The following is a 27,565-nucleotide window of genomic DNA, read 5'->3' on the forward strand; positions in this document are numbered from 1 at the left end:
TTCTTCTCTCAGAGGGTTGAGAGTCTTTGGAACTCCTTGTCACAAGTTAAGGCTGAGATAGATTATTGATCAGTAAGGGAATCAAGGGTTATGGGGAAAGGGTAGGAGAGTAGATGTGGGGAATGTTGGATCAGCCTTGATCTTATTGAATGGTGCAGAACAGCCTCTAGGGGCTGAATGGCCTCCTCCTGTTCCTATTTCTTATGGTCTTATGGTCAAACAGCAATTGGTGCAAGATCAATTATAAATTTTAAATCTGAGATTGATAGATTTTTGTTAACCAAAGACATTGAGGGGAAAATATGGATATGTGGACTTTGGGGTCACAGAATAGACATGATTCCACCGAATTGCGGAACAGTCTTGGAGGAGGGATTGAATAGCCTCCTCCTGTTCTTATGATTCTTGGAATTACAAAGGTTGAGAGAGAAATGGAGGTTATTTTTCGCTGCAACAGGAAGGATTCATAAAGCTGTGTAAATGATGGACGATTCGGGAGGTCAAAGGGTGAAAGGTTGTCTCCACTGATTGATAAACCAATGAAGAGGGTTACCAACTGGGGATTATCAGGAGGAGAACGAAAGGAGTTGCTTCAAGAACTCCGCCATTAGTAATGAAAATGCTTCACTGCAAGTGGTTCCTGAGGCACAACCTGTCACAGAATTTAAAGTGGAATAGGATGTGTGTTGGACAAGGAAGCACAAAGGTGTCAGGGAACAAGTCATAAATAGGATTACGGTATATTATTGCTTCAATTCAAGAGCTAACCCAGGCTTCCTCTTAACTGTAGTTTCCATGGCATCCCTAGAACACGCAATCCTACTTCTCAACAGATACCAACCAGGTTATAGATGAACAATGACCCACGGCTAATTGCCTTCTCTGCACTCTTGGTGCTCACAGCTGAGGTAAAAGCAAAGAAAAGCTTCTGAGATATTACCTTCTAATGGTTTGGGGAGGAAGTGGGCAGCTGGTTTGGTTTTCTTCACATGATTTCCTTTCATGATTTCTCCTTCCTTGTTAAGTCCCAAATACCAACCCCTGCCGGACTGTTGCTGTCTGTACAACATGGATGAATAGGTCACGTAGTAGTTTTCGAATACCGATTCCTTGAACCTGCATTCTGGTGTGAAGTGTTCCTGTTTACAGAAAAGAAAAACAGCCAAATAATCATTACATTCTTACTCTTTAACAGCACATTCTCACGCAAGTCAAAGTTCGACATAGGTATGGTCACGGAATGATTCTGAATCAACATCTTCCAAAACAGCTTAACATTTTCATTATTGCCTTGTTTAACCAAGAGGTCAAGAATTCAAATCCAACCATGGCAAATTGTGAAATGGATTATTTGTGAACTGAATGAAATTATATCAAACTATTGGATTGTCACAAAACCTCGACCGGTTCATTACTATCCTCAGGATAAGGGACCTCTGATCTTTATCTAGTTTGGCCTGCAGGGGACACATCATGGCCAGATTTTCCTGCCCTCCCTGCTGGTGGAATTTTCCAGTCCCGCCAACCATGAGGCCCATACAGGCGTGGAATATAAATCGCCATCGACTGCCGCAGGTCTGGAAGATCCCACCAGCAGCCAATGGTGATCCGCCTCTGCCGTGGGAACACCTGCTTCAGGGAAGCTGGAGAATTCTGCCCAATGTCATTTTAACATTACCTCTCGGGTGAGAAACTGAGCAGGGTACATCAAAGGTTGGTTCAGTTTACACATCACCAAATGTTGTTCCTAATGGCACGAGGTGTAACCACAGATTTCAAGCTGACATGCTATGATTACCACTGGGTGGGATAGGACAAAGAACAATACAGCACAGGAACAGGCCCTTCGGCCCTCCAAGCCTGCGCCGCTCATGTGCCCACTAGACCATTCTTTTGTATCCCTCTATCCCCAGTCTGTTCATGTAGCTATCTAGATAAGTCTTAAACGATCCCAGCGTAAGCGCCTCAACCACCTTGCTTGGCAGTGCATTCCAGGCTTCCACCACCCTCTGTGTAAAATACGTCCCCCTGACATCTGTGTTGAACCTTGCCCCCTTCACCTTGAACCCGTGACCCCTTGTGTTCGCCACCTCCGACCTGGGAAAAAGCTTCCCACTGTTCACCCTATCATGCCCTTCATAATTAGAGTTACCCCCATATTGCTCCTAACTAGGGTGAGATCTTCATACAAAAGAGGAACAGGGAGACACTGGAGTTAAAATGGAGGTAGTGGATGTCTAGTTTCACTCCTGCTCCATTATCATCTTCCCAGAGTCATCAATCAATGCTACCTCAAGTCCTATAACATGCAGAGAATTATGACAATCTTTTAATTGCCTGTTGGATAGAACTTCCGCCAAGGAGATTCCTCATCGTAGACTTCAGCAAGTACAGCACAAGAGACACAGAAATGCATTTCTTCAATACACATTTGTGCAGCCAGAGGTGATAAAGAGTCCCTCCCACCCCTCACCCTCAACCCTGCCCCCTACCGATCAACCCTGCCTTCCTGTTGGGCAGAGTTGCCAAGATGCGTGGGAGGGGTTGGGGAGAAACACCTAACAGGGGTTGAGGTTCAGTCTTCCAAATGGACTCCTGAGTCTGAGAGTTAGACAGATAATGCAAGCAAGGCTTGTGTACCTGGCAATTTAGACTGTTAAATCATGATTGACCCAAGTTTTCCATAAGCTGAAGGGAACAGACAGGGCAGATGGCGATGAACTATTCCCGATGGCTGCGGAATTTAGGTCCAGGGGAACAGAGCCAAAATATTAGAGTCAGACCTTCCAGGAGTGAAATTCAGGAACATGCCTAAAGGGTGGTAGATGTTTGGAACTCTCTTCCACAAATGACAACTGTCGCTAGGTCAAATGTTACTTTTAAATCAGAGATTGAGCGATTTCTGTTCATCAAATATATTAAAGAACAAAGAACAAAGAAAATTACAGCACAGGAACTGGCCCAACCATGCTGCCTGACTGAACTAAAACCCCCGACCCTTCTGGGGACCATATCCCTCTATTCCCATCCTATTCATGTATTTGTCAAGATGTCCCTTAAAAGTCACTATCGTATCTGCTTCCACTACCTCTCCAGCAGCGAGTTCCAGGCACCCACCACTTGCTGTGTAAAAAATCTGCCTCGTACATCTCCTTTAAACGTTGCCCCTCACATCTTAAACCTGTGCCCCTAGTAATTGACTCTTCCACCCTGGGAAAAAGCTTCTGTCTACCCACTCTGCCCATGGTCCTCATAATCTTGTAGACTTCTATCTATCAGATCGCCTCTCAATCTCTGTCGTTCCAGTGAGAACAAACCAAGTTTCTCCAACCTCTCCTCATAGCTAATGCCCTCCATACCAGGCAACATCCTGGTAAATTTTTTCTGTACCCTCTCCAAAGCCTCCACATGGTAGTGTGGCAACCAGAATTGAACACTATATTCCAAGTTTAAAGTTTATTTATTAGTTTCACAAGTAGGCTTACATTAACACTGCAATGAAGTTACTTTGAAAATCACCCAGTTGCCACACTCCAGCATCTGCTCGAGTACACTGAGGGAGAACTTAGCATGGTCAATGCACCTAACCAGCACGTCTTTCGGACTTTGGGAGGAAACTGGAGCACCCAGAGGAAACCCACGCAGACACGAGGAGAACATGCAGACTCCAAACAGACAGTGACTCAAGCCGGGAATTGCACCCAGGTCCCTGGCGCTGTGAGGCAGCAGTGCTAACCACTGTGGGATATGGGGAAAGGTGTTTGGAATCACAGATGGTCCACTCCTGATCCTACATTTCTCAGATGGACCAGGTTCTGTAGGCAGCAGCAGGCAGACCTCCTGCAACCAAGGTTTGGACACCTCATAATTCTACTCCAGCCTTTGATACTGGCCTGAGAAGCCCTTCAAGTGATTAAAAGTACAAATCAGGATGCTTCACTGCTGTCTTTTCCGGGACTAGGGTGGGCTCTACGGGCCCCCTAGCCAGAGGTACGTACATCTAAAGGAGAAAAACAAAATACCAAGCCAAGTGCTAGTCAGAGTAGAAATGACAGGATATATCGGATAAATACATGGCTGAAGGGATGGTGTCAGGTGGAGGTTTCAGATTCCTGGGGCATTGGGACCGGTTCTGGGGGAGGTGGGAACTGTACAAATTGGATGGGCTACACCTGGGCAGGACTGGGACTGATGTCCCAAGGGGAGTGTTTGCTAGAGCGGTTAGGGAGAGTTTAAACTAATATGTCAGGGGGGATGGGACCCTATGTAGGGAGTCAGAGGAGGAGGGAGCAAGGACAAAATGTGGGGATAAGGTTCCAACTACATCAAAAATCAGGAATAAAGTTAAAAGGAAGGAGAACTCAGGAGATGTTATTAATGGAGGTGTTAGAATTCAAAAAGAAGGTACAAAAACTAGCATAAGGGCACTTTATCTGAATTCTCGTAGCATTCGAAACAAGGTAAATGAGTTGGCAGGACAAATCATTGCGAACAAATATAATTTGGTGGCCGTTACAGAGACATGGTTGCAGGATGGTCATGACTGGGAGTTAAATATCCAGGGGTACCAGACTGTTCGGAGGGACAGACTGGAAGGTAAAGGAGGTGGTGTAGCTCTGATATTTAAGGATGACCACAGTAAGAAGTCTCACAGCACCAGGTTAAAGTCCAACTGTTGGACTTTAACCTGGTGTTGTGAGACTTCTTACTGTGCTTACCCCAGTCCAACGCCGGCATCTCCACATCATTTAAGGATGACATCAGGGCGGTAGTGAGAGATGATATAGGTTCTACGGAAAAAAAGGTTGAATCCATTTGGGTGGAAATTAGAAATAGTAAGGAGAAAAAGTCACTGATAGGCGTAGTCTATAGGCCACCAAATAATAACATCATGGTGGGGCAAGAAATAAACAAAGAAATAACTAATGCATGTAAAACTGGTACAACAACATAAACGGGGACAAAGTAGAAAGGGTCGAGAGCTTCAAGTTTTTAGGTGTCCAGATCACCAACAACCTGTCCTGGGCCCCCTATGCTGACACAAACGTTAAGAAAGCCCACCAAAGCTTCTACTTTCTCAGAAGACTAAGGAAATTTGGCATGTCAGCTATGACTCTCACCAACTTTTACAGATGCACCATAGAAAGCATTCTTTCTTGTTGTATCACAGCTTGGTATGGCTCCTGCTCTGCCCAAGACCGCAAGGAACTACAAAAAGTGGTGAATGTAGCCCAATCAGTCACGCAAACCAGCCTCCCATCCATTGACTCTGTCGACACTTCCCGCTGCCTCAGCAAAGCAGCCAGCATAATTAAGGACCCCAAGCACCCCGAACATTCTCTCTTCCACCTTCTTCCTTTGGGAAAAAGATACAAAAGTCTGAGGTCACGTACCAACCGACTCAAGAACAGCTTCTTCCCTGCAGCTGTCAGACTTTTGAATGGACTTACCTTGCATTAAGTTGATCTTTCTCTGTACCCGAGCTATGACTGTAACACTACATTCTGCACTCCCTCGTTTCCTTCTCTATGAACGGTATGCTTTGTCAGTATAGCGCGCAAGAAACAATACTTTTCACTTTATGATAATACATGTGACAATAATAAATCAAATCAAATCAAATCAATTATCATGGAGGATTTTAATCCACATGTCGATTGGTCAAATCAGGTTGATTAAGGCAGCCTTGAGGAGGAGTTCATAGAATGGATCCACGATAGCTTTCTTGAACTGTATGTAATGGAACCTACGAGGGAGCAAGCTATCCAAGACCTGGTCCTGTGTAATGAGACAGGAATAATTAATGATCTTACAGTTAGGGATCCTCTCGAAAAAAGCGATCACATCATGGTTGAGTTTAAAATATAGATGGAGCGTGAGAAGGTAAAATCCAATACCAGTGTCTTGTGCTTAAACAAAGAAGACTACAATGGGATGAGGGAGGAGTTGGCTAAGGTAGACAGTGAGCAAAAACTTTATGATGGGACAATTGAGGAAGAATGGAGGACTTTCAAAGTGATTTTTCACAGTGCTCAGCAAAAGTATATACCAATGATAAGGAAGGAGTGTAGAGAAAGAGATAATCAGCCATGGGTATCTAAGGAAATAAAGGAGGGTATCAAATTGAAAGAAAATGCATACAAAGTGGCAAAGATTAGTGGGAAACTAGAGGTGGGAACTCTTTAAAGGTCAACAGAAAGCCATGAAAAAAGCTATAAAGAAAAGTAAGATGGATTATGAGAGTAAACTAACTCAGAGTATAAAAACATATAGCAAAAATTTCCACAAATGTATAAAACAAAAAAGAATGGCTAAAGTAAACATTGGTCCTTTAGAGGATGAGAAGGGGGATGTCACAACTGGAAATGAGGAAATGGCTGAGGCATCGAACAGATATTTTGCGTCGGTCTTCACAGTGGAAGACACAAATAACATGCCAAAAATTGATGACAAGAAGGCTATGGCAGGTGAGGACCTGGAAACTATCATTATCACAAAAGAGGCAGTGTTGGGCAAGCTAATGGGGGCTAAAGGTAGACAAGTTTCCTGGTCCTGGTGGAATGCATCCCAGGGTACTAAGAGAGATGGCGGGGGAAATAACAAATGCACTAGTGGTAATTTACCAAAATTCGCTGGACTCTGGGGTGGTTCCCGCAGATTGGAAAACAGCAAATGTGACGCCACTGTTTAAAAAAGGAGGTAGACAATAGGCGGGTAACTATAGGCCGGTTAGCTTAACTTCTGTCGTGGGGAAAATGCTTGAATCTATCATCAAGGAAGAAATAGCGAGACATCCGGATATAAATTGTCCCATTGGAAAGATGCAGCATGGGTTCATGAAGGACAGGTCATGTTCGACTAATTTGGTGGAATTCTTTGAGAACATTATATGCGCAGTGGACAATGGGGAACCTGTGGATGTGGCGTATCTGGATTTCCAGAAGACATTTGACAAGGTGCTGCACCAAAGGCTGCTGCGTAAGATAAAGATGCACAGTGTTACGGGTAATGTATTAGCATGGATAGAGGATTGGTTAACTAACAGAAAGCAAAGAGTGGGGGTAAATAGGTGTTTTTCTGGTTGGCGATCAGTGACTAGTGGTGTGCCTCAGGGATCAGTTGGGACCACAATTGTTTACGATTTACATAGATGATTTGGAGTTGGGGACCAAGTGTAGTGTGTCAAAATTCACAGATGACACTAAGATGAGTGCCAGAGCAAAGTGTGCAGAGGACGCTGAAAGTCTGCAAAGGGATATAGATAGTCTAAGCGAGTGGGCAAAGGTCTGGCAGATGGAGTATAATGTTGGTAAATGTGAGGTCATTCATTGTGACAGGAATAACAGCAAAATGAACTATTATTTAAATGGGTGTCCTTGTGCAAGAATCACAAGGAGTTGGTTTGCAGATGCAGCAGGCAATTAAGAAGGCGAATGGAATTTTGTCCTTCATTGCTTGAGGACTGGAGTTTAAAAACAGAGAGGATATATTGCAGCTGTATAAGGTGCTGGTGAGATCACACCCAGAGTACTGTGTACAGTTTTGGTCTCCTTACTTGAGAAAGGATATACTAGCACTGGATGGGGTGCAGAAGAGATTCATTCGGTTGATTCTGGAGTTGAGAGGGTTGGTTTATGAGGAGAGACTGAGTAGACTGGGGCTATACTCATTGGAATTCAGCAGAATGAGGGGAGATCTTATAGAAACATATAAGATTATGAAGGGAATAGATAAGATAGAAGCAGGGAAGTTGTTTCCACTGGCAGGTGAAAGTAGAACTAGGGGGCATAGCCTCAAAATAAGGGGGAGCAGATTTAGGACTGAGTTGAGGAGAAACTTCTTCACCCAAAGGGTTGTGAATCTGTGGAATTCCCTGCCCAGTGAAGCAGTTGAGGCTACCTCATTGAATGTTTTTAAGGCAAGGATAGATACATTTTTGAACAGTAAGGGAATTAAAGGTTATGGTGAGTGGGCGGGTAAGTGGAGGTGAGTCCACAAAAAGAGCAGCCATGGTCTTACTGAATGGTGGAGCAGGATCAAGGGGCCAGGTGGCCTACTCCTCCTCCTAATTCTTATGTTCTTAAACATTTATCCACACAAACAGCCATGCGTGTGTTAAATTCAATGGCTTCTTGGAGTAAGAAGTCACATTTTCTTCCATCTCTTTTCAACTGCTCAGCTTGCTTCAGTTCCAATGGGATTGATGTCAGAATAATATTATTCTCTCATGTTAAATCTATGGACATGTTGGGGTTGAGGCAGCTTGAACAGAACAGAATGGTGTCAAATGCAGACTAGGTCACTGAGACGACAGTTGAAACTAATAATTATTATAGGTCGGGAATTGTCATACAATGGTAAATGGGTAAGCTGTATGTGTAACGAGTTGCAAATGTACACTGCACTGCTCTTATCTGATGATTGATTCCTTCATGTGAAATCTCATTTAAAAGCAGTGTTGGGAGGGGTGAGGGAATGGGCGGGGGGGGGGGGGGGGGGGGGATATTTGGCTCTGTGCGATAGTGTAGGTGACAGCAAGACAGCGGCATGCTGTAAATCTCTTCCCATTGATTGAAATCGATGCAAAAGAAAGATTTGGCTGCAAGCTGCCACCCATCTGACACAATTCTACCATCACAATCATTCTCCTGCACTGAGCATGTGGCAAATCATCTTCACATCGGCCCAAGACCAAAGTGAAGAATTTATCCTTTCCATTTCCAAGTCGTGGCAGTCAGTTTGCATTGCCAGTTCCACAGTGAGCCCAGTTGTTGAGCCATTCCACATGTTCCGATTTACATCCTGCCAATTCCCTTCATCAGAATGTCACCCATCCTTATCCCCCTGCTCCAGAGAAAGGCACAAAACCAACTCCACCTACTGGAGTTAACCAACTCCATTTTACAGAAAGAATTGCAAATGCATAATTCCTGGGCAACAGGTCCATTCTTTCTGGTGAATTCTTTAACCATTCAACTCAGCTCTGCCAACAATGGACATGGAAGGTGCCGGAATCCTTGTATTACCCGTTGTGGAGATTTAACATCGACTCCCAGTAGATGAGTGATGGACAATGCCCAGAGGAAGCACTTGGGATAAAGGTGAAACGTGTTCCATTGTTATTTTTACATTCCCAGATCACTCCAAGTGGTCAGATCAAGATTTTTCCAAAACTGAATTTCTTACAAAGCTAATGTTGTAATATCTTGAAAATCCTGATGCAAAGCGGATTGGTGTCCCTTCTGAGCTTATTCAGCAAATTGCCGACTGAAAATTGTTTTTAGAAGGAATATAGGAAGGTGAATACTTCCTCAAAATCTTATTAAAAACTCTCAAGTTTTCCATCAATGTTTTCAACTCTAAATAATAGAAACTGCTCCTCGGAATTTCTCACTCGACTCTCCCACTAATCGGGATTTGAACAAATAATTCAGGCTGCTGCTTGAATGCAGAACTCATGGACCCACTCAGAGGGTCAGTATTGAGGGAGTGCTGCACTGTCAGAGGGTCAGTATTGAGGGAGTGCCGCACTGTCAGGGGGTCAGTACTGAGGGAGTGCCGCACTGTCAGAGGGTCAGTACTGAGGGAGTGCCACACTGTCAGAGGGTCAGTACTGAGGGAGTGCCACACTGTCAGAGGGTCAGTACTGAGGGAGTGCCGCACTGTCAGAGGATCAGTACTGAGGGAGTGCCGCACTGTCAGAGGGTCAGTACTGAGGGAGTGCCGCACTGTCAGAGGGTCAGTACTGAGGGAATGTCGCACTGTCAGAGGGTCAGTATGAGGGAGTGCCGCACTGTCAGAGGGTCAGTACTGAGGGAGTGCTGCACTGTCAGAGGGTCAGTACTGAGGGAGTGCCGCACTGTCAGAGGGTCAGTACTGTGGGAGTGCTGTACTGTCAGAGGGTCAGTCCTGAGGGAGTGCCGCACTGTCAGAGGGTCAGTACTGAGGGAGTGCCGCACTGTCAGAGGGTCAGTACCGAGGGAGTGCCGCACTGTCAGAGGGTCAGTACTGAGGGAGTGCTGTACTGTCAGAGGGTCAGTACTGAGGGAGTGCCGCACTGTCAGAGGGTCAGTACTGAGGGAGTGCTGTACTGTCAGAGGGTCAGTACTGAGGGAATGCCGCACTGTCAGAGGGTCAGTACTGAGGGAGTGCTGTACTGTCAGAGGGTCAGTACTGAGGGAGTGCTGTACTGTCAGAGGGTCAGTACTGAGGGAGTGCCGCACTGTCAGAGGATCAGTACTGAGGGAGTGCCGCACTGTCAGAGGGTCAGTACTGAGGGAGTGCCGCACTGTCAGAGGGTCAGTACTGAGGGAGTGCCGCACTGTCAAAGGGTCAGTACTGAGGGAGTGCCGCACTGTCAGAGGATCAGTACTGAGGGAGTGCTGCACTGTCAGAGGGTCAGTACTGAGGGAGCGCCGCACTGTCAGAGGGTCAGTACTGAGGGAGTGTCGCACTGTCAGAGGGTCAGTATGAGGGAGTGCCGCACTGTCAGAGGGTCAGTACTGAGGGAGTGCTGCACTGTCAGAGGGTCAGTACTGAGGGAGTGCCGCACTGTCAGAGGGTCAGTACTGAGGGAGTGCCGCACTGTCAAAGGGTCAGTACTGAGGGAGTGCCGCACTGTCAGAGGATCAGTACTGAGGGAGTGCTGCACTGTCAGAGGGTCAGTACTGAGGGAGCGCCGCACTGTCAGAGGGTCAGTACTGAGGGAGTGCTGCACTGTCAGAGGGTCAGTACTGAGGGAGCGCCGCACTGTCAGAGTGTCAGTACTGAGGGAGTGCTGTACTATCTCCATTTAGATAATGCTCTGCCTTCTGATTCCTCTGACTGAAGTGCATGATCTCTCACATCTCCACATTAAACTCCATTTGCCGGGTTTTCGCTCAGTTACCCAATCTATCCGTATCCTGTTGCAGAATCGCAATATCTGTGTGGAGTTTGCACATTCTCCTTGTGTCTGCGTGGGTTTCCTCCGAGTGCTCCGGTTTCCTCCCACAGTCCAAAGATGTGCGGGTTAGGTTGATTGGCCAGGGTAAAAATTGTCCCTTAGAGTCCTGGGATGTGTAGGTTAGAGGGATTAGCGGGTAAAATATGTGGGGGTAGGGCCTGGGTGGGATTGTGGTCGGTGCAGACTCGATGGGCCGAATGGCCTCCTTCTGCACTGTAGGGTTTCTATGTTCTATGTTAATATCCTCATCACAACTTGTCATTTCACTTATCTGTGTAGCATCAGCAAATCTGGAAACCTTACATTCTGCTCCTTCTTCCAGGTCATACATGTAAATAGTGAACAATTGTGGGCCAAGAACTGATCCCTGCAGTATTCCACGAGTTACATCTTTCCACTCTGAAAAGGACTAATTTATTCAGGGATCAGGCATGATCATAATGAATGGCAGAACAGGCTTGAAGAGCCGAATGACCTCCTCCTGCTCCTATTTTCTATGCTTCTATTCCAATTCTCTGTTTTCTATGTGACAGCCCAGTCTCAGTCCATGCTAACACACTTCCTCCAATTCCATGGGCTTTTACTTTATACATAGAACATAGAACATTACAGCGCAGTACAGGCCCTTCGGCCCTCGATGTTGCGCCGACCAGTGAAACCAATCTAATGCCCATCTAACCTACACTATTCCAAAATCATTCATATGTTTATCCAATGACCATTTAAATGCCCTTAATGTTGGCGAGTCCACTACTGTTGCAGAAAGGGCATTCCACGCCCTTACTACTCTCTGAGTAAGGAACCTACCTCTGACAACTGCCCTATATCTATCACCCCTCAATTTAAAGCTATGTCCCCTCGTGCTCGCCATCACCATCCGAGGAAAAAGGCTCTCACTATCCACCCTACCTAATCCTCTGATCATCTTGTATGCCTCTATCAAGTCACCTCCTAACCTTCTTCTCTCTAACGAAAACAACCTCAAGTCCCTCAGCCTTTCCTCATAAGACCTTCCCACCATACCAGGCAACATCCTGGTAACTCTCCTCTGCACCCTTTCCAATGCTTCCACATCTTTCCTATAATGCGGCGACCAGAACTGTACGCAATACTCCAAGTGCAGCCACACCAGAGTTTTGTACAGCTGCAACATGACCTCCTGGCTCCGAAACTCAATCCCTCTACCAATAAAAGCTAACACACCGTACGCCTTCTTAACAACCCTATCAACCTGAGTGCCAACTTTCAGGGATCTATGCACATGGACACCGAGATCTCTCTGCTCATCCACACTACCAAGTTTCTTACCATTAGCCCAGTACTCTGTAATCCTGTTACTCCTTCCAAAGTGAATCACCTCACATTTTTCCGCATTAAACTCTATTTGCCACCTCTCAGCCCAGCTCTGCAGCTTATCTATGTCCCTCTGTCACCTGCAACATCCTTCCTCACTATCCACAACTCCACCGACTTTAGTGTCATCCGCAAATTTACGCCCTCATCCAGGTCATTTATAAAAATGACAAACAGCAGTGGCCCCAAAACAGATCCTTGCGGTACACCACTAGTAACTGAACTCCAGGATGAACATTTCCCATCACCCACCACTCTCTGTCTTCTTACAACTAGCCAATTCCTGATCCAAACTGCTAAATCACCCTCAATCCCATGCGTCCGTATTTTCTGCTATAGATTACCGTGGGGAAACTTATCAAACGCTTTATTGAAATCCATATACACCACATCAACTGCTTTACCCTCATCCACCTCTTTGGTACCTTCTCCAAGAACTCAATAAGGTTTGTGAGGCAGGACCTACCCTTCACAAAACCGTGTTGACTATCCCTAATCAAATTATTCCTTTCTAGATGATTATAAATCCTATCTCTTATAATCCTTTCCAAAACTTTGCCCACAACAGAAGTAAGGCTCACTGGTCTATAATTACCAGGGTTGTCTCTACTCCCCTTCTTGAACAAGGGGACAACATTTGCTATCCTCCAGTCTTCTGGCACTATTCCTGTAGACAATGACGACATAAAGATCAAAGCCAAGGGCTCTGCAATCTCCTCCCTAGCCTCACAGAGAATCCTAGGATAAATCCCATCCGGCCCAGGGGACTTATCTATTTTCACACTTTCCAGAATTGCTAACACCTCCTCCTTATTAACCTCAATCCCGTCGAGTCCAATAGCCTGTATCTCAGTATTCTCCTCGACAACATTGTCTTTTTCCTGCGTGAATACTGACGAAAAATATTCATTTAGCGCCTCTCCTATCTCTTCAGACTCCACGCACAACTTCTCACTACTGTCCTTGACTGGCCCTAATCTTACCCGAGTCATTCTTTTACTCCTGACATACCTATAGAAAGCTTTAGAGTTTTCCTTGATCCTACCTGCCAAAGACTTCTCATGTCCCCTCCTGGCTCTTCTTAACTCTCTCTTTAGGTCCTTCCTGGCTAACTTGTAACTCTCAAGCGCCCTAACTGAGCCTTCACGTCTCATCTTTACATAAGTCTCCTTCTTCCTCTTCACAAGAGATTCAACTTCTGTTGTAAACCACGGTTCCCTCGCTCGACCACTTCCTCCCTGCCTGACAGGTACATACTTATCAAGGACACGCAGTAGCTGTTCCTTGAACAAGCTCCACATTTCAATTGTGCCCATCCCCTGCAGTTTCCTTCCCCAACCTATGCATCCTAAATCTCGCCTAATCGCATCATAATTTCCTTTCCCCCAGCTATAACCCCTGTCCTTCGGTATATACCTATCCCTTTCCATCGCTAAAGTAAACGTAACTGAATTGTGGTCACTATCACCAAAATGCTCACCTACCTCCAAATCTAACACCTGGCCTGGTTCATTACCCAGTACCAAATCCAATGTGGCCTCACCTCTTGGTGGCCTATCTACATACTGTGTCAGGAAACCCTCCTGCACACATTGGACAAAAACTGACCCCTCTAAAGTACTCGAACTATAGCTTTTCCAGTCAATATTTGTAAAGTTAAAGTCCCCCATAACAACTACCCTGTTACTTTCGTTCCTACCCAGAATCATCTTTGCAATCCTTTCCTCTACATCTCTGGAACGTTTTGGAGGCCTATAGAAAACTCCCAAAAGGGTGACCTCTCCTTTCCTGTTTCTAACCTCAGCCCATACTACCTCAGTAGACAAGTCCTCATCAAACGTCCTTTCTGCCACCGTAATACTGTCCTTGACTAACAATGCCACACCTCCACCTCTTTTACCACCTTCCCTGCCCTTACTGAAACATCTAAACCCTGGAACCTGCAACAACCATTCCTGTCCCTGCTCTATCCATGTCTCCGAGATGGCCACAACATCTAAGTCCCAGGTACCAACCCATGCTGCAAGTTCACCCACCTTATTCCGGATGCTCCTGACGTTGAAGTATACACACTTCAAACCACCTTCCTGCCTGCCAGTACACTCCTGCAACCTTGAAACCCTATCCATGATCTCACTACTCTCACCCTCCTGTACACTGGAGCTACAATTCAGGTTCCCATTCCCCTGCTGAATTAGTTTAAACCCTCCCGAAGAGCATTAGCAAATTTCCCCCCAGGATATTGGAACTCCTCTGGTTCAGGTGTAGACCATCCCATTTGTAGAAGTCCCACCCACCCCAGAATGAACCCCAATTGTCCAGGTATCTGAACCCCTCCCTCCTGCACCATCCCTGTAGCCACGCTTTCAACTGCTCTCTCTCCCTATTCCTCTCCTCACTATCACGTGGCACAGGTAACAAACCAGAGATAACAACTCTGTTTGTTCTAGCCCTACGCTTCCACCCTAACTCCTTGAATTTCTGCCTTACATCCCCATCCCTTTTCCTACTTAGGTCTTGGGTGCCTATGTGAACCACGACTTGGGGCTGGTCCCCCTCCCCCTTATACAGCAACCTCTTATGTGGCACCTTGCCTTTGAAATACACCACATCTACAGGTTCCCCTCTATCTACTCTCCCTATTACATCCTCAAAGAATTCATGCAAATGTTTCAAACATGATTTACCTGTTCCACCATTTAAACAGGTCATGGCCGATTTGTACCTCAAGTGCTCCTTCTTACACAGCTGTCAACACCTGGAATGAACTTTCAGTTTTTTTTATTAGTTGATAGGATGTGGGTGTCGCTGGCCTTGGTGTCCCTGCAATGCATCTTGTAAATGGTACACACGGCTGCCACTGTGCATTGGTGGTGGAGGGAGTGAATGGTGAAGGTAGTGGAAGGTGTGCCAATCAAGCAGGCTGCTTTGTCAAGCCATTTGAGTATCTTTGGAGCTTCACTCATCCAAGCAAGTGTATGGTATTCCATTACAGTCCAGACTTATGCCTTGTAGATTGTGGACAGGATGTTGGGAGTCAGGAAGTGAGTTACTCACCGTAGAATTCCTGACCAGCTCTTGTAGCCCCTGACCAACTCTTGTAGCCACAATATTTATATGGTCCTTCCAGTTTGGTTCCTAATCATTGGTAACCCCAAGATGTTGATGGTGGGGGATTCAGCGATGGTAATGCCATTGAATGTCAAGGAGAGATGGTTAGATTTTCTCTTGTTGGAGATGTCATTGCCTGGCATTTGTGAGGCATGAATGTTACTTCCCACTTACCAGCCCAAACCTGGATATTGTCATCAAGAGGCGGCACGGTGGCACAGTGGTTAGCACTGCTGCCTCACAGCGCTAGGGACTTGGGTTCCTGCCTGTGCGGAGTCTGCATGTTCTCCCCGTGTCTGTGTGGGTTTCCTCCGAGTGCTCCAGTTTCCTCCCACAGGCTGAAAGACATGCTGGTTAGGTGTATTGGCAATGCTAAATTCTCCCTCAGTGTACCCGAACAGGCACCGGAGTGTGGTGATTAGGGGATTTTCACAGTAACTTCATTGCAGCATTAATGTAAGCCTACTTGTGACAATAATAAATAAACTTAAACTTAAGGTCTTGTTGCATTTGGATATGAACCACTTCAGTGTCTGAGGAGTCGCAGATGGTGCTGAACATTGTGCAATCATCAGTGAACATCCCCACTTCTGACCTTATGATGGAGGGAAGGTCATTGATGAAGCAGCTGAAGATCATTGGGCCTAGGACACTACCCTGAGGTACTCCTGCAGTGATGGCCTGAAACTGAGATGATTGACCTCCAACCACTGCGACCATCATCCTTTGTGCCAGGTTTGACTCCAACCAATGGAGAGTTTTCCTCCTGATTCCCACGGACTCCAGTTTTGTCCGGGCTCCTTGATGCCACACTTGGTCAAATGCTGCCTTAATGTCAGGGGGCAGTCACCTTTACCTCACCTTTTGAGTTCAGTTCTTTTGTCGTTGTTTGAACCAAGGCTGGAATAAGGTCAGGAGCTGAGTAAACCTGGCAGAACCCAAACTGAGTGTCAGTGAACAGATAAGGTATTATGGATATAACACCTGGAAATATTTGAGCGTCATTTTGGTGCTATGGAGTCTTTAGTATTTTGAATGGATGAATTGAATAGCCTGCATCATCTGTAATTCTTTGGTGATCATCAAATCATGGATTGATTAACGAAGGAGGCCATTCAGCCCATCGTGCTTACGCCAGCTCTTTGGTAGAACTATAACCTTCCTCTATGTCAGATGTTTTCCCTGACAAGAAATCTGCAAGGCTATCTCCATCTATCCAGAACAACCTCCCAACTTCCAAAACCTTCTGCACAAGGAAAAAATTCCTTGTAGCCTCTTCCCTCGTTCTCAATGATCATTTCAAATTGATATTGATGCCATGGATGGAATTTAACATTGGCAATGGGTGTCTTACTTGCTGGCTGGAGCCCCACATTTCTCCCATTGTGGGAAGGTGCAACAGAATTAAATGCCAATCAGGCTCCTAACTGGCCAGCATGGGGCCTTCTCTGGGAATTAGGACCTCAGGGTGGAGATCCCACCTGTCGAGGGCTCCCAGTGCTCTATTGCCCCTCAGTGTCATTGGGGTGGTAGCTGATGCCAGTATTTTACCCACTAGAGGCGCAGCAGAACCAAGGGACCCAGGCCACAGGAGTGTGAGGGTAAAATGGGGATTGCGGAGATGGGCCAAAGGTCCAAGGGATGGTGTCCAACAGGCTCCCCCTGATGCGGGATCACTCACTCAGGCACTGAAAGCCTTTGAATGAGGGACACCCCCATGCCCACCGGAGTCTACAACAACCCCCAAGTGCATTTTGCTCGTTGGCGTCTCCATGTAGTAAGTCCTCTGCCCGCCATGGCCCATGGGATTGTGGGATAAGGCCCTAAAATGGGCCATTCTTGGCATCCTCCTCGCGAATTTACACTTTATACACCGTGTTCTGTGTTATTACTTATAAAATAGAATGTTTTAAATCGTGTGACAGGTGGGTATGAGAGCTCCCCCTCTCCAACAGGAAACTTCAGCTGGTTGCTTTCCCAATGATCTGGAGCACAGAATTGGACAGACAGATGATTTACTAATCTTCACTTTCATACTCTCACCAAAGACTAACTGGATGTGCTTGTGGAACCTCTGTAGCAGCTGCTACCTTGCTGTTATGGTTACAGAACAGGCTGAACTTTTCATGAGAATTACATGAAAGATCAGCAATATGAGAGAAATGATTTTCTTCAACCAAATCTTTATCCTATTCTTCTTCTTGCTTTCTGTTCAGCCTGCCTTTGGGTTTCTGTTTAATTTTATGGATCACCTCTTAGTCCCGTTCGATTTGAACATCACCAACATTTCAATCCACACCAGTCCTCTTGACTCTTCACAGAGTTTCCCTTCACTTCCTTTATTGCCTTCGAAAGTCAAATATCTGATCTTCTTTGTTCTTTTGTTTCTGCTGACTCAGTCCTGTGTTTGATCAGGCTAGCTCCTCCAGTGAATTAGCTGCTGTCTCGTTGCATGCAGAACCTCTGCTGTCGCACAATTTGAGCAAACTGTATGACTCAGCTCTTTGGCTGTACAAGCTTCACACAAATCAGCTCCAACAGAAGCAGGAGAATTGGACGGTACAGGCCTTACGGTGCCCCCACTTTATTCTCAGCTTTTAAAGTTGTAAATGAAATGGGATAAAATGGATTTATAAATTTTCTGCTACAAATTACCCTCCTTCCTTGCTCAGATTCCACGGATACTCAGGCTAATCACTTCATTGGCTGCCCAGATGCATAAAATGAAGTCTCAAAGGTCAATCAGGCCCCGGCCACGAGGCCCCCCCTCCCCCCTTCGGCCCCACCCCCTTGGCGCTGCCCCATGCTCAGTGGGCTGTGCCAAGGTACCCCCCGGGCATTGGCACTTTGCCCCTTGGGCAGTGCCAGGAGGCCCAGGCAGGCACTGACAGGCTGAGGGAGCACCCCCCATCGCCCAACCTTCTGAGGGACCACGATTGACCCCCCCTTCACTCCAGCAGGGTCAGGCCACGAGCTCCCCGTTAGTGGGAGCTATACAAAACCACGCTGGAGTGAACCACTGATGGGGGAGATGCTAGCAGATCCGGACACTTCAGTCCTGGGCCCGTTAATGAAATTTAAATTATATTGAAATGACCATTGAGATGGTCTTGCCGCTTCGCCGCCGGTTTTTGGCGCGGAGCTGACGCTGCCACAAATCTGGTGTTGGGAGACGCTATCACGGCAGGAACACGTGCGTGAACACCGCAAATCGGCCAACACGAGAATCTCCCGGCCTGCTAAAAAATTAGCACATTGGGATGGGAGAATCGCGGTCACGATCTCCGATAGTGAGATGTGTAAGAGGTCAGAATTGCAGGATTGCGTAGCTTTCAGAGGGTTGTCAGCCTGAGGAAGATAATTACTGAGTAATTATTGAACAGATAATCCCAGTGTATCGGATCTTCTGTTTTAATGGTGTCACCATCACAGACTAATATCCAAATTCCACCAATCAATGTGGTTCGCTCCAGCTGCACCAGTCACGTGTCTCACTGAAATCAAAATAATCTAGAGATGGGACGTGAACATTTCCAGTGAATGCAATGTGACCATTTCCTTTGGCAGCTTTTTCCATGGTGCTTGGAATCTGTCCTTGGGAAGACAGATTGCTGACACATCGTCTTGGAAACACACGGGGCTGAATGTTACATGCCCCAGTGGGTGGGTGGGTTTCCTGGGGGGCGCAGGGCGTGTAAAACAAGGTGGGTGCCTCTCAAATACCCAGCAGCAACCACTGATATCTTCCTGTTGCTGCCAGAACCGATAGAGCTGTCAGCCAATCAAATTGGCCGACAGCTCCGGAGGTTTGGACTACTTTCCCAGTGAGGGGCAGGAGTCCCACTCAAGCCCTCATTAATCTGCCCCACCGTGCTTTACGGCTGCAGGGCATATCAGCGTGGAGCATATTGGCCGTATGCCGACATTGTTTCTGGGGGTCTGAGGTTTCCATCCACTCCCTCGTCCCTCTATTTTTCAGGCCCTGGTCTTTGTAATTTGCGAGTACAGCTACTTCGTGTTTTGTCATTGCTGGAGGGCACCAGGTACTTGCTTCTGTCAATTCCCACCCGTCCATTCCATATTTTATACAACACAGTCAGTCCGCATTTTTCCCTCCTTTGTGCAGTGATTCCCATTCCAAATCTTCAATCCAGGATGTGACACTGGTGCGTTTCCCAAACTGCTTCATACTTCTGAGGCAAAGATTCACCACAGATTCACCACTCTCTGGCTGAAGAAATTCCTCCTCATCTCTGTTTTAAAGGATTATCAGGCAGAAGGGACGATCCTTTAAAACTGAGGTGAGGAGGAATTTCATCAGCCAGAGAGTGGTGAATCTGTGCAACTCTTTGCCGCAGAAGGCTGTGGAGGCCAGGTCATTGAGTGTCTTTAAGACAGAGGTAGCTAGGTTCTTGATTAATAAGGGAATCAGGGGTTATGGGGAAAAGGCAGGAGAATGGAGATGATAAAAAAATCAGCCATGATTGAATGGCGGAGCAGACTCGATGGGCCGAGTGGCCTAATTCTGCTCCTATGTCTTATGGTCTTATGGTCTAAAACATCTTTGGAACTCTTCAATATTGCTTATATCTGCCATCGTATAAGGATCTTGTACACAACTCACATACTCCAAGACTGGGGAATAAGTTTAGCTGTAAGTCTGATCATTTTCTGCAATATCTAAAATTCCTTTGCAGAACCCCACGTGTTTTGGCTGTTAATTACTGTATGCGGAATCTCCACTGACGGCTATTTTTACGATGAACCTTCAAGGTAGGGGTCACTGTTTAAAAACAAAGGATTGCCCATTTAAGAGAGAGATGAGGAGAAGGTTTTTCTCTCAGAGGATGGTGAGTCTTTGAAACTCTTTTCCTCAAAAGGCAGTAGAAGCAAAGACTTTGAATATTTTTAGGGCAGAGTGTGATATGGTTCTTGATAAGTAAGAAGGTAAAAGGTTATTGGGGTAGGTGGAAATGTGGGGTTACAACGGCAAAGCATCCTCGAGGGGATGAAAGGCCTACTCCTAACTCATATGTTCATATCTATTTGTTGGACATCTTGATGCAAACTTTAATGCTACCTGTTGCAGGTGATGCATATCGCATTTTTTAGTGTTGAATGCCATCTCCCATTGCAATTCCTAAAGCTCATCACGCAGCGAATTGATTTGATCTTGAGTTTTTTCTGGTGTGGACATCAGCAAATAGTTGCATCCTGTTTTTTGTTAACTTGTTGGGAAGATCCTTTATGTTTACCAGCAAAAATAAAGGTCCGAACGCACTTCTCTGGGGCACTGCGGAGAGGATATTTCCAAGAGAGGATGGTTCCTACTGTGTCCTATCAACAACATCCCGAATTAAACTAAACCAATCAGTTAATCAGAATCTCAGGTACACATAGGACTGAGGGCCAGAATCCTACTGCCTGGTGAGCACAGCTTGAATACTCCTGAGCTAGAGAATGTCGGAACTCTAGTAATTGGTACCAAGGAATAAGCAGGATAGAAAATTCACCCTTTTGAAATCTTAGTGAAATCTTAGTGTACACGGAAAACAGGAAAACCTGCTTTGCACTTGAGCTGAATTTACAGTAAAATTGCTGACAGTCCAGCCAGGCCTGAGAGAAAATAGCAGAAGGTTGCCAGCAAACCTCTGCAGAAACCTAATTAACATTAAAACCATGGCCCCAGTCTTTGCAGGAACCGCTTGCAGAGACACACATTATAGATTCAAACAGGAAACCCAATCCCTGAGTTTACGGAGAGAGGGGGTCGTGGGGTGGTTGTCCAATGGTGGGGAAGCTCTTGGGGGTGCAGTGGATTCAGGGGTTCAGGAATGGATCCTGCTGCTCCTGAATCACAGGCAGTGCTATAAAAGCCCTTACCTTCTCCCTGAAGCTGTCATCACTTCCCTTCAGCTGCTGGGCTTCCCTGGGACATCCAGCTGGTCAGGGATCAGTTAGAAACAGTCCACCCCATCAATGTATTGAAATTGTCAACTCATCTCCTGGGACCGGATTGGGTGTTCACGCCGACCGTGCCTTTCTTAACCTAGAATTTGGGCTCTGTTTTGAGATCTTCAAAAGTTTAACATCTTACCCAACTCCAGGGTGGTTAGGGTTAGGGTTAGGTGAGGGTGGGGGGGGGGGCTTAACATTCACCCAACCAGTTCCATTTTAGTTTTATATCAAGTCTATAGAGAGAGAGTACTGAATCACCCTGGGTGCAGCGAAACACTACACATAATAATTAACATGTCTATTTTGTGATGTTGCTTCACCGTTGCTTTTTGATAATCACCAGACTATAAATGTCCCCATTGTTTCTCTTGCTAATGACAGAGCAGAGTGTGATCACTATGCTCAGCCAATGCAGTTGTAGTCATTAAAATTTCAATGCATTTCTTTTTGTTGCTTTGTCCAGATCGTGTTTGGCTATAATTTAGTTTTGTTGTGTCAAATCACCCTAATTAAATTCCTAAAGAGCCTGCATTATCTGCAGTGTAATTACAATTATAGGGGCATTAACTTTAATATATTACTTGATTACCTCATTGTATGAAATTATTCTAAACTTCGCTGTTCTGATGGAGTAGCAGTTGGATGATGCAGGTAATTGTTGTAGTCATTACGGAACTTTAAGAATGATGAAATCACTCATAAGAAATTCAACTCCTTCACTGTCTACTCCAACATTCATCACCACACATGAGTCTGAGTTAACAAGAACAAAGAGATCCCTTCTGGAATGCACTAAAACACATGATCCAGCAATTCTGGAGTACCGATGGTGCAGTAAAACATCACATGGTGCTTCCCTTACACACAATCTGAGGAAAGAACTATTGACATTGAGATAAATGATTGATGATTAAATGCCTGGTCGGTAAGCAGGTTTCACAATGTAATGTTCTAACGATGTCAGTGGGTTGAGGGTTTTAATAAAAAGAAAAGCTGTGGTTTGCACATGTAGGTTCAAACTGACAACAACAGGTTTATTCCAGGAGCTCTGGCCCATACAGAGTACAAACTGAAAGTAAAACGGCAGCATCTGCAACACCCTAATGACATCACCATCAAATCATGTCATTAATTCTTAAAGCAATCTGCAACCCCTTTAAATATCTAACATCCCTCCCCCTTTACTTCTGTGATCATCTACTACAATGTAATATATAGAATCAATAATACACTAGACACAGTACCCTGCATCATTAATCATTGTACACAGTCAATAAGAAAATCAATTAGGAGGACGTCTATACTCTTTGATCGTATATGGCATTCTGGGGATTTGGCTGTCCTCGATCCAAGAAGTATGATTTGGAACCTCAGTAGACACTTCTCCTCTTGGAATTAATTCTACATCATTCTTAAGTGGTATAGTAGCAAAGACACAATCATCAGGCAACTCAGATTCAACTAAGTCTCCATAGCAGCAATCACAACACTCGGGACTAAAGAAGTTGGTATTTCTGGAGATGATTCTGAGAAATCATTTCAGGATGACAACAATTGGTCAGCATGGCGTCGCCAAACTAGTTCATTTTCAGTTTGAACCGTGTCAGAAATTGGATTTGTTTTTGCCAAAACTATGGCTGCTATCCATTTCTAACTCACGACATTATTATACACTAACACTCAATCTCCTTGTTGGAGTGAGCTTTGTTTTGCCCTCACTTCTCCTCTCACGATTTGAGATTGTTGTTGAGGCTTGACTATCCCTGAAGTTTTTGGATATAATAACAAATCAAACATAGTTCTCAACTGTCTCTTTAAGAATAGTAATGCAGGTGACCTTTGGATAGTCGCACGAGTAGTCTTTCTATAAGTTACCACGAAGCTATTCACACAGCGTGATAATGAACCTAGCTCTTTTGAAGCTTTCAAAAAGTGTTTCACGGATTGTATGAATCTTTCAGCTAATCCATTGGTTGATGAATGATACGGCGCAGATTTTATCGGCTGAATAACATTTATTTGAGATAATCCACAAGCTCGTGTGAAGTAAACTGTGAACCATTCTCGCCAACAAACTGTTCTAGTTTATCAAAACTTCCAAAACTTTTGTCAAGTTTTTCAATGGCTTGTTCAGATGTAGTAGATCTCATGATTACTTCTGGCCACTAAGAGTGTGCATCAATTATGACTAAGAACATGAAACCCTCAAACAGATTAGCAAAATCTCTGTTCGATCGTTGTCATGACATTTTAGGTCACTCTGAAAGGTGTAAAGGAGACAGCAGTGATGTAGTTATTATTCATGCACAGGATTGACACTGTCCCAGTTTATCTTCAATCTGAACATCGAGACCCGGTGACCAAAAATAACCACAAGCTCATTCCTTCATCTGGACTACACCAGGATGTCCTTCATGTAATTGTTCAAGACCACTTCTACGCAGAGGAGAAGTAATGATCATTCGAATTCCCCACAGACATGCACCTTCGATGGTCAGCTCATACTTTCTTGACACACATTGTTTCAAGTCAGGATGCAGACAATGTATTTCAATTATTGATCCATTCAATACCATATCCATCACATTCCCAATCATGGGATCATTTCTGGTATCTCATTGAACTGGAGAAGCTGTCACAGGAAAATGATCTACTAGCGAAAAGTAAAGAATATTAGCAAAACTAGTTGGTGGAATCTGCTCAATAGTAAAGGTAAGTGTGATAATGCATCAGCATTATTAGCATGGCACTCTGATTGAGGACATTTTATATCATAGGAGTAAGCAGATAAGATCAGTTACCAGCTTTGCAATCTGCTAGCAGATAATGACAGTAAGCCCTTAAATGGCCCAAAAATAGTAGTTAAGGATCGCTAATCAGTCAATAATGTGAAATGATGACCAAATAAATAATGACGAAACCTTCAGATGCAAAAAATTATACTCAATGCTTCTTTTTCTAGCTGAGGATAGTTAGATTCAGCAGCAAGAGTACGCAAAGAAAAACCTATTAGTTGGTCTTCTCCCGAAGCCATAATATGTGAAACTACTTCCCCCCACTCCATAAGGTGGAGCATCGCAAGCAAACAGTAATGGTAGCTTTGGATTAAAAATGAACCAATACTTCAGATTTCTGCAAAACATCTTTGACATCCTGTATGTTCCTCACATTCTGTCGTCCAGACTCATGACTGTTTCACACATCGTAAATTATGCAATAGCTTCAATAATGTAGCTAAGTTAGGAACAAATTTGCCAAAATAATTTACTACTCCAAGAGAGGACCACAATTGTGTCACATTTGTTGGGCGTGGTGATTTCAAAATGGCATCCATTTCTTTAGGTGCTTTATACAGGCCTTTACTATCAATAACATGGCCCAAATACTGGACTGACGCCTGGATAAAGTCACACTTTTCTTCCTTGAAATGCAGACAATGTGCTTGAAGAGGTTCCAATGTTGTTTCTAAATTATTCAAGTGCTCTTGTTCATTGGGTCCTGTAATTAGAATATTATCCAGGTAACATTGTACACCAGAGAGACCACTTAAAATCTGATTCTTCAATGTTTGGAATAGTTTAAGTTTGTTTCTTAATGTCACAAATAATCTTAGATTAACAGCACAATGAAATTAGTGAATAGGGCTGGTCTGGATGTTATTCCAAAAGGCAAACTTTTATAATGAAAAATACGATGAGTAACGATGGTAAGCAATGGTTGAGATTCAGCAGCTATATTTATCTGTAAATATGCTTGTGAAAGGTCAATTTTGCTGACTTTCTGCCCATCTGATAACCCAGTAAACAAATCGTCAATTAAACGAAGCAGATACTGATCAGCACACAACACGAGATTTATGGTTGTTTTAAAATTATCACAAATATGAACTGAACCATCTGGTTTCATGAGGAGGGTGTAGAAGGTCTGCAGAGAGATTTGGACAGGCTGAGTGAGTGGGTGAGGATCTGGCAGATGGAGTATAACGTTAACAAATACGAGGTTATTCACTTTGGAAGAAATAATAGCAAATTGGAATATTATCTAAATGGAAAGAAATTACAACATGCTGCTGTGCAGAGGGACCTGGGGGTCCTTGTGCATGAGACGCAAAAACCCAATCTGCAGGTGCAACAGGTGATCAAGAAGGCAAATGGGATGTTGGCCTATATCGCAAGGGGGATAGAATATAAAAGCAGAGATGTCTTGCTGCATCTGTACAGGGCATTGGTGAGGCAGCAGCTGGAATACTGTGTGCAGTATTGGTCCCCTTATTTGCGGAAGGATATATTGGCCTTGGAGGGAGTGCAGAGAAGGTTCACCAGGTTGATACCAGAGATGAGGGGTGTTGATTATGAGGAGAGACTGAGCAGATTGGGGTTGTATTCGTTGGAATTTAGAAGGCTGAGGGGGGATCTTATAGAGACCTATAAGATAATGAAGGGGCTGGATAGGGTAGAGATGGAGAGATTCTTTCCACTTAGAAAGGAAACTAGAACTAGAGGGCACAGCCTCAAAATAAAGGGGGGTCAGTTTAGGACAGAGTTGAGGAGGAACTTCTTCTCTCAGAGGGTGGTGAATCTCTGGAATTCTCTGCCCACTGAAGTGGTGGAGGCTACCTCGTTGAATATGTTTAAATCACGGATAGATGGATTCCTGATCGGTAAGGGAATTAGGGGTTATAGGGATCAGGCGGGTAAGTGGAACCGATCCACTTCAGATCAGCCATGATCTTATTGAATGGCGGGGCAGGCTCGAGGGGCTAGATGGCCTACTCCTGTTCCTATTTCTTATGTTCCTATGTTCTTATGACAGGTATGATGGGGGTAGCCCAGTCACTCACTGTAACCGGCCCAGCACCCCAGTGTTAACAAGTCATACAATTCTTCTTCGACATTGGGATGAATTGCATATGGCAATGCTTTTGCTTTGAGATTTTTTAGTTGACTATTAGGTTTTATCTTGAGTTTGACTTGAACTTCCTTCATTGAGCCTCGTGTCATTTCGAATACACTCTTGTCTTTATCCAGTAGGTGGTGTAGGTCTGTTTTGGCATCGACCAATCTGTTGGCAGCATTCCAGTTGAACTTAATCTTCTCCAGCCATGATCTCCCAAATAGAGCTGGAAAATTGCCATGGGCCACATGGAGAGGCAACTCCACTGTTTGTCCACTCAACTACACGTTGACCATGCAGTAACATTTTAACGGCACTATCTCTTCTCTGTGTGTCCTTAAAATCACATCAGCTGGTTTTTAAGGAAGATGCTCCAGCTTTTGTTGGGGTGTAGTCTCAGGAATTAAAGATAATACAGCAGCACCAGCATCAACCTTGATCCTAATAGGTTGTCCACTTAACTTCGTAATTAACCAGAATCTATGTGATCCACCCTGTATGGAAAAGACATTCAGTTGGAGCTCTTCAAGATATTTCTGGACATTCCCTTCTTCACAGTAATAATCTTCTTATGGGCAATTCATAACTTGTGGATCTTCATTCCTGCACCAAATTGTGAAGCCTCTTTAGCAGCCAGTTCCATCGACACTGCAATTTCTACTGCTGTCTTTAAAGTCAAAGCATGTTCAGAAGCAATCTTCTTTGGATAACCTCATCCAAGAGACCACAAACTAGACAATCTCAAAGAGCATCTTCCGATAGTTCACCAAACTCACAATGTTGTGCCAGCCTTTTTAAGGTTGCCACAAACAGCAATGCTTTCACCTTCCACTTGATACCTTCGGTGGAACCTGAACAATTCTGCCTGGTGAATGACTTTGCAAATTAATGTTCTTTGAGGATCTTTGTGATGTCATCATAAGTTTTGCTTCCTGGCTTTACTGCGTGAACAAAGCACTGGAGCAAATTGAAGGTTTTAGTTCCTATTGCACTGAGAAAGGCTGATACAGGCAACTTGTTTGCAACTTCATTCACTTTTACAAAGTACTGAACACGCTCGACATCGGAACTCTATGATACATTTTTCATTGAAAGGCATCATGGATCCTAACTGACCCACCATTTCTCTTGTAGATACCAGTGACTCGAGACTGCTCAGTACATATTTTTTCTGTCTTTTCATTACTCTCCTTTTTTCCCTGGAGACCACTGATTGATGCATTTTTTTTCTTCCAAAGGACCCCAGCCATACAGCAAAGCCTAGTCACTCTTTTGAAATATGGAAGATACAGCCTGGACTCTCAT

The 27,565-nt window shown here is 44.8% G+C and overlaps 1 protein-coding gene across 4 annotated transcripts in view; it reads right to left on the bottom strand.

Moving 5' to 3' along the window:
- Nucleotides 1-27,565, bottom strand: part of fgf13a (fibroblast growth factor 13a) — a 513,436-nt gene that overhangs the window by 15,024 nt on the left and 470,847 nt on the right. For all 4 annotated transcript variants that reach the window (XM_078211744.1, XM_078211747.1, XM_078211745.1 and 1 more), the window contains one exon: nt 941-1,139. In XM_078211744.1, the coding sequence (XP_078067870.1) occupies nt 941-1,139 (199 nt within the window). The remainder of the gene's footprint in view (nt 1-940; nt 1,140-27,565) is intronic.

The sequence above is a fragment of the Mustelus asterias genome, chromosome 4, assembly GCF_964213995.1.
Source record: "Mustelus asterias chromosome 4, sMusAst1.hap1.1, whole genome shotgun sequence".
Classification (NCBI taxonomy): Eukaryota; Metazoa; Chordata; class Chondrichthyes; order Carcharhiniformes; family Triakidae; genus Mustelus; species Mustelus asterias.